An 8,232-nucleotide genomic window follows, 5' to 3' on the forward strand; every position below is an offset into this window, starting at 1 on the left:
AACTATGCATGTGATATCATAATACAAATTATTGCAGTGTATTTTTTAATTGAGAAAATAAGTTATATATTAATAGTGTAAAATAATTTTACACCATCATCTATTTACAATTTATCATACATTGTAAAATTTTTACACTAGGAATTTAAGATGGGTCATATGAGCAGCACGAGTTTCCATCATCTGAGTCACAATAAAGCCGTACAGAAGAATAACAGCTTGCCACGTATGAGGATTAGAGAACAAGTTCACCAACCTCATAGATAAGAGATTGAGATCACAAGCCATTCGAGCTCACAATTTGGCTGTAAGAGGTAACAAAGTATAAAAGATAATTGGTATCAAGAAAAGATGAATTCGTGAAAATGAGGATTAATATACAATTTAGGAAGAGAGTGGAGTCTGTTGTTAGGATAAGAACCAAGGACTTGCCCAAAGTAACTTACCAGAAATAACAAAAGCAGAACAAACAACTGAATAATGAAGAATTACTTATCTAAAATAACAACAAAAAATGTTATGTTGAGCTTAATCATCCATAAATCCACTGTCACTATGTGTGGTTGGTATTAATTAGAATCTTACGTATTTATAATTGAAAAAACAGACAGAACTGGTTGAACCAGGTGTTAAACTTTTGTACTTACACTTAATAACTTTGTTAGTGTATTTGGTTGCACATGAAAGATAGACACGCATTATATTAAATCATATTATACTAGTTTTTGCATCATTTTTATAGATTGGACGTGAAAATGTGATAATACATGTGTTCTTCAAGCCTAACCAGACACACTTTATGTAGAACATGAAATTAAACAATCTAACCATTAAATTGGAAGTTCTTACAAATAAAGAATAATTGCTATTCTTGTACTATTTTATTTTACCGAATATAATATAATATATTATTTAAAATATAAGTAAATACCCGTTACTAAATAACATACCAACAAAAGTATCTTATTTATATGATATTTGATATATTTAAATATAAAATGTTTAAATGTTGAATTGATTTATTTTATTTTATATTTTGCATAAAATTATCAAGCACGTGTTTGAATACGGGAGGTGGTGAAGCAAAATTGATTTTTTTTTTTTGAGACAGACTGAAGTAACCCTTTGTTACTTCTGATTTTTCACTGTCGCACCAAGATTTTGACTGCAAAGATCAATTCCTAAAGGTATTTAAACACTCACTAAATACATAGTATCAATTGATTCTCTAACATTAAAGATCAATTCCTAAAGGTATTTAAACACTCACTAAATACCTAGTATCAATTGATTCTCTAACATTAAAATGGAAGCCTACTATGCTAGTAAAGGAGTGTGTGGTCTCAAGAAAATTGACGAGTAGGCAAAGGAGTGTGTGGTCTCAAAAGAATCCTTATATTCACAAATCACAACATTGTATGATGATGAAAACTTACCACTAGCACTGAAAAAGTATCTTTTGTTTAATTGATTGTTGACAGACAGTAGGTTGGAATTCCACTAGGATTAAAACGAAGCAGATGATGTACGATACAGATGATGTACGATACGGAAGTTTCTTTTTAATACAAATGTTCTTGATAATCATCTAAACATTTGTTTTTGTTAATTAACATGCAAAGTTATTAAAATATTTAGTGAAAATAACAATGTCAGTAATTTCAAGGTATGAAATTTCAGTTCGGAAAATCACATTTTTCAAGAATATTATACCTAAGAATATTATTTTCATGAACATGTGTGTTTGATAATAATAATTTTAAAATAAAAATTAATTAAAAATAATGTGATATATTATTCTAAAAAATAGCTTTCATTCTTGTGGGAATCCAATATGCTCACCCTTCTTCATAAAACTAAAAATTAATTTTACATTCAACCATTCCTGAGAATGTTTTTACAAAATCAAATATAAAAATATTTTCAAATCCACATTCCCCTCGAGACGCCTTATAATCCTTAGACTTGTGCCATGTAAGTTTAATGTGACAACACGGCTTCCCTAACTTTAAATCTTTCAAGTCCACCATACAGTTTTCATACAAATTTATTTCTCAATGCTAGGAAATTGACTGAAGAAAAAAGGCATAATGTCATGCTTGCTAATTAGTGTATAAGATAGAATAAGTACATTTGGCAAGTGCTCCAAATTCACAAAGGAAATTTACTTCAATTTAATTTGTCAAAAAATTAACTTAAAGGCAAATTTGACCTTTATTCTTAATAAACAATAAAACTATAGTTTGGAACCGGAACTACATGCTTCATTCCCAAAAGCGCAAAAAGTAAAGCCACTTAAGAATTTCTTTCAAAACTCGTTATCAAAAGGGGCTCCGTAGTTGTGGACAGAAACAAGTAATAGTTAAACCCATGCTTCAGATTATCGACATTTATCATACAAACTAGTTATAACGGCATGTAACAATCACACTGCAAAGTGTACCACCAACAATGAAGAGAAAAATATGGCTCCACTAATTTATCACCAGCAAACATGTTTCCAATAGACAAGGTATAGTTTAAAACTTAAAAGTTAAGCAAGGAAAAACCTTGAAAAGTGAGAACAAATATTCAAGATAAAGAACAATTAGATGCTGCAAAAATGTCTAATGAAGTATTGAATTTCTTTTAGCTTCCTTTTGGACAATGAAGCAGAGCCAGTCAAGTTTGTTGGCTACAGTTCTAGAAATGAACCCCCTCTTGTGATCATTCCAATCCCCGCAAATTTCTAAAATTGGAAGGTCCAACTGTGTCAATAAACCCTTTGATGGACAACTCAGGAACTGTAACATTCTTGCAGCGCAAGTCGTGGTCAATGTAGACAACAACCACTGTGATATCATCATGGAAGAAACGCCTAATCCCCTTTCCAATCTTCTGAAGGTCTTTATATCTCATTTCCCTTTTCCTAGCTGCCTCATTTAAAGCCGCCCTAAGAAGTCTTCTTGCAATCCCCTGATGTTCAAAAGAGAGTGTTGGATAATTATTAGCATTACGATAAGAAAAACTTAAATTTCTTTTCATACCCAAGGGAAAAGATGATTGAAGAAAAAAAAAAGTGGGAAAAGCATCATACGGTTCGTGGATTGGTATGAACAATCTCAACAGCTTCCTGGTTTGTCAAGTGTTCCCAAAGTCCATCAGATGCAAAGATAATGAACTTATCATTAGGTCTTAAAACTCTTGAACATATAGATGGTTCTGCAGTTAGCACAGGCCGGCGGATAGGTTCAGGCAGGTGGAAACGAGGGAATGACGGATCAAATGAGAACTCTGGCCGTTTCAAATATGCATCTCCTATAGATCTGGATACCTGATCTCAGTTGTGGGGTGGACAAGAAAACTTATGTTACAAATGAGCAACCCCAACCAACACAGCAGGCATCTCATTAATAGTTGTAAACTTAATTACATAAGCAAATGCAATGATTAGCAAGGAAGTGAATCAATTGTGAATGCAGCTATCCTTAAGTGTTTATCATTTATAAAACACTTTGAAAAAGTTTATCATAAGAGTGTTTGTGTATAAGTTGTTCCTATAATCAAAGGAAAAATAAGATTAAGTTGTTTTTACACAAGTTATAAGTTGTTTACATAAGGTATCCTGGAGAGCTTATTGGATGAAAACAGCTTATGGACAGATCATAGGTTATATTCGTAAGTTCTCCCAAACACTTGCAAAAATCTTTATGTCATAACTCATAAGATGACTGTATATAATAAGATCTTCCAAAATATGATTTGTATGGACGAAAACAAGGGTATGAAAAAAACTATAAAACCATGTAATGGAAGTTGGCAGACACCTTGCTAAGAAAACTAATTCCCACGAAACCTCTGTATATACACAAGGGAAGAATATTACATAGAAACAGAAGCAAAGACAAAACAACAAAGGCAACAACAGCAACAGCATAAACCATTAACAGAAATTGATTTCTAAAGAGAAAAGAAAACCTGGATAATGCCTTTAATGCGCCAGGTTCCTTGCTTCATAACTACAATTTGTGAATCTTCTGGATGCAAAGACTTGAGTTCTCGTCTAACCTCCTCTTTGCTAGCGTTGTGCTCTTTGGTCAACTGCTCAGCAATGATCTTGTTAGATCTACCTACAGAACCAATTACAGCGCGAGAGTCTCCAAGATTCGCAATGTATAGCGTCCCTTTCCAAATAACACCAACCAGACAACAGGAACCCATTGCTGCTATCAATGGCTTTATTCCATAACTCCTGCGAACAAGAGTCAGAAACCCATCCTCAGTAGCAGAAACAGCATTTCTGATAATATCTTCAGAGATAGAACCATTTTCTTGAGCAACCCCTGCAATGAGATTCAAATTTCAACATAAAACTTGAATAACTAAGCAAAACCAATGCAGTATCCAGAGTATGCACAACAAAAATAAAAGTAGGGGAAAAAGGTGTTAGGTTACATGAGCGCGTACCTATCAATAATTAGTAGGTAAACCAATAATTCGCATTCCCCCTTCTTTCAAATCATATTATGTGTACCAATTTTTCAAATATTTTAAAGAGAAACATCATGTTCCCTACTCCTAGCACTCCAAATTACAAATATAAAGGTCACACTAATTTCAAATGACACACTATGGTAACTTGGTCGAGTATGTGCCTTGATTGTATGAGTAAAGTAATCTTCATTACAATTTTTCCATCTTCTCTCATGCCACTCACAACAAAGCAAACCATAAATATAAAACTGTATTTACTCTAAAGTATAAAAAAAAAAAAGGCATATGATTGACTGATATAGAAGAGGAAAACTCACGCTAACACAACAAAGACAAATTGAGGGATAACTACATGATTATTAAAAAGGTTCAAACTTTAAAGGAAATATTTACCCTGTCCTCTATAGGGGTGTTCACGGGTACGGACCACTCGCAAACCCGAATTGACTTAACCCATTCTGAACTGTTTGGGTAGGGTCATTTATGTATTTGGATCAAAACCGTTCATGTACGGATTGGGTCATGGGTTTAGATTTATAGATCTGATCAAAATCGAACTAAACCGATCAAAATCGATCAATTTTTTTTAGAGTTGTTTGGTTTGACTTTAAATACTGTTAATATTGGGACTCCAAGTATTGGAACCGCATGTGTTGGGACTACTAGTGTTAGAACTAAGGTATTACTTTCAGTACATTATCGTTTGTTTCACTTTTCTTCATATTTATTTTTTCTGCTATGTTTATAATATTAATGTATCATATTTTATTCATTTGTTTCAACAAATCAGGTTGTAGCAAATCTGGTTGCAGCAAATCTTATTGCTAGAAATGAGTTTGTAGGAAATAATGATAATTCAGACTATTATAGTAAATCTCATTGAAGAATATTTTGTTTTAATTTGTATTAGTCTATTTTAGAATATTATGTCGACGATATTAAATGAATCAATTTTATTACCTTCAGACATTTGATGATATTGTGTTAATTGTATTGAATATTTTGATGAATCATGATATAAAATAGTAGTTCTAAGAAAAAAAGATCAAATTTATATTAATAACCTATTGGCTAGAACCGAACCAAACAACAATTCATAAATGGATTGGATTGGAATGGGTTAAAAAAAAAAAAGTGTGAAAACTGATCTAAACCAAACTGATCAAATTTGATTGGATTGGATCCTGAATTTAACCAAAACCGGTCCGAACCGACCCGTGAACACCCCTAGTCCCCTCTCTAGGATAGGTACATATATACACATAAAAATTTGATAATTTTTTCTTCTAAGAAAACCACTCAAAAAAAATTTAAAAAAAGAAACCCCCCCTTCCTAATCCTATCTATGCTTTTGAAAGCAAATTGAACTTTCCTCAGTTTCCGTAGCCGCAAAAACATGCAAAACTAAGAAACCAACAACAGAATCGGCCAGCCAGAAGCACATAATCCAAATTAATGGTCCATCCAAATAACTCCAAGACCCAAAATCTCTTAAGCAACCAAAAAGGTCCAAAATATCAACATTGATCAACCCTCCCCCAAATCAACGACTCATCGCCCCATAATAAGAATATTATACGCAACAAAGCTCACTCAGTCACTCCTATTGAGTATTGAATGGCTCATACTCAAGAATACTACTAACTAAATTGGAACAAAATTACGCCAGTTAATCCAAGCATTCAATGCACCCCGAATATTATTATTATTAATATTATTAAAAATCATGTTTTTAATCCTTGTATTTTCTGTCCAAATATTGATAAATTTGATCAAAACTATTGTATACGACAAAACTCTCCTGAATTTTTTTACAGTTGCATACCGAAGACTCTAATTAGAGACAATCTAAAACAATCTCGTGTCAGTTGATTTAGACACTCACTCTCAGAGAATAGAGTGAATTCTTAAAAACAAGGAATTAAATCTAAATGTTTATTGAATTTTGAGCCTAGATTCATCTTATATACGAACGTCCAGAAAAAAAAAGAATAAAAACATATTTTTCGCCTACTACTATTGTAGTTGATGATAGAGTTATAAGGTTGGCTCTGAGTGGGAAAGAAGAAGTGGTTGTGAGTTCGAATCAAAAACAACAAAATACTAATAACTATCAAATTAACATTTCTCGATAAAAAAAAAACTTAGGAATTGAAAAAGGTGGAAAAGGAGAGGGTGGGAACTCACTCATGAGATTAAGGAAGAGGTGATCGTTGATGAAGCGCGAGGCTTCGGCGCCTCCGTGTCCGTCGTAGACGCCGACGAAGACGGCGTCGGAGCCGGTCTCGACCTGGCTGTGATCCTCGATGACCTCGTTGGCCTGAACGACCGCGTAGGAGAATTCACCGCACGAATGCTTCTCGAGGTCCTTCCCCCACACGAGCGCGTCGCCGACGGTGGACACGTCATCGAGATTGTCGCCCTTGCTCATGCGTGCATATCGCCGCACCGGTCTCAAGCACGCCGACACTATCCTTGCCAGCCACGAAAACATCCCACATTTCCCTCTCTCACGGATCCCCAGAATATGAAGCCAGAGAGAGAAAGGGATAAAGAGGTGGATAATGAAATGCACCCAGATGGGAGAGAGGGTGAAAACAAGATTTTTTTTTTTTTATGATTTTTGGTGATGGGGTAACAAAGATTGGAACTTTGAAAGAAAAAATTGGTGGGTGGGTGGGTAGGGAGGGAGAGTGTGATGTGAAGAGAGGAAGAATCAGAATAATGAAATGTAATCAGATGGGGGAGAAGGAGTGGAACAAGATTTTTGGTGATGGGGAGGGGAAAAGATTGGAACTTTGATGGAAAAAATTGGTGGTTGGGGGAGGAGAGTGAGGGGAGTGTGAGGGGAGAGTGTGGATTGGGTGTGAATTGTGATGGGAATAGAGAAAGAGAATAAGAATATTTTGAAAATTGTAGGATTTGGAGAGAGATGGGGGATTATGGTATTGGAATTTTGAAGGGGGGAAATAATTGAAATGGGAGGATCTGGTATTTGAGAGTGAAGAAGAGGAGAAGGAGAAAAAAAAAAAGGAGAGTTGTTGTTTTTGTCAAGAATGGTTAAGGAGAATGGTTAAATACATGGTGTTGGCGGGTTGTACATAATGAAACGGTGTTTTGTTTGTTTGTTAGTCTGTGAGAGAGGGTTGATTTGAGATAGCCGGATCGTGGGGTAAGTGAAAGTGGGGTTGATTAATTCTTATGGGAGAAAATAAGGGGAATTTGTCTCTGAAAAAGTGTGGAGAGGTTGAAGAGGAACCTAGGGTGAGAGGAAAAAGTTGAATTATGCCACAGTTTGACTTTCAGATGATGAATTGAGGAAGAAGAAGAAGATGAAATAGCGTATCAGCTTTCCTTTTGTTGAATTTGTAGTGGAAAATGTTTCCTTTGTTTTCTTCTTTCTTGTTCACATCCTAACAGGGGATGCACAGTGGACACTTACGATGGAAAGAAAGGAAATATAATATTTCAAAAAAGAGAGACACAATATATAACGAAGAAAACGATAAAAGAAAGTATAAATTGTGTTTCAGATCTTTCTATATTTGGTCAAATTCAATTTCAATTCTTACATTTTAAAAATAGTAATATTCATCATTCTATTTTTTTTAATGTGATTAACTTTGTCAAGTGAAAGTAAATGTAGTATAAGATTATAGACGAAATTTACTGCATTTCAAATATATAAATATTACTAAAACTATTGTTTTAAAATTTAAGAACTCTTCACAAAAAAAAAATGTAAGAACTAAAGTCAGT

General features: G+C 34.0%; 1 protein-coding gene across 1 annotated transcript; it reads right to left on the bottom strand.

The window, feature by feature from the left end:
- Positions 1 to 2,452: 2,452 nt before the first annotated feature.
- LOC100813740 (probable protein phosphatase 2C 25) lies at positions 2,453 to 7,931 on the bottom strand. The gene is made up of 4 exons (XM_041013639.1): positions 6,661 to 7,931; positions 3,958 to 4,322; positions 3,077 to 3,313; positions 2,453 to 2,955 (listed from the first exon to the last, which is right to left on the bottom strand). Exons 1-4 carry the CDS (start codon positions 6,965 to 6,967, stop codon positions 2,707 to 2,709), a joined length of 1,158 nt encoding a protein of 385 aa, XP_040869573.1. The 5' UTR covers positions 6,968 to 7,931; the 3' UTR covers positions 2,453 to 2,706.
- Between the last annotated feature and the right edge of the window lie 301 nt (positions 7,932 to 8,232).

This window comes from Glycine max, chromosome 2 (genome assembly GCF_000004515.6).
Source record: "Glycine max cultivar Williams 82 chromosome 2, Glycine_max_v4.0, whole genome shotgun sequence".
In the NCBI taxonomy this organism is placed as follows: Eukaryota; Viridiplantae; Streptophyta; class Magnoliopsida; order Fabales; family Fabaceae; genus Glycine; species Glycine max.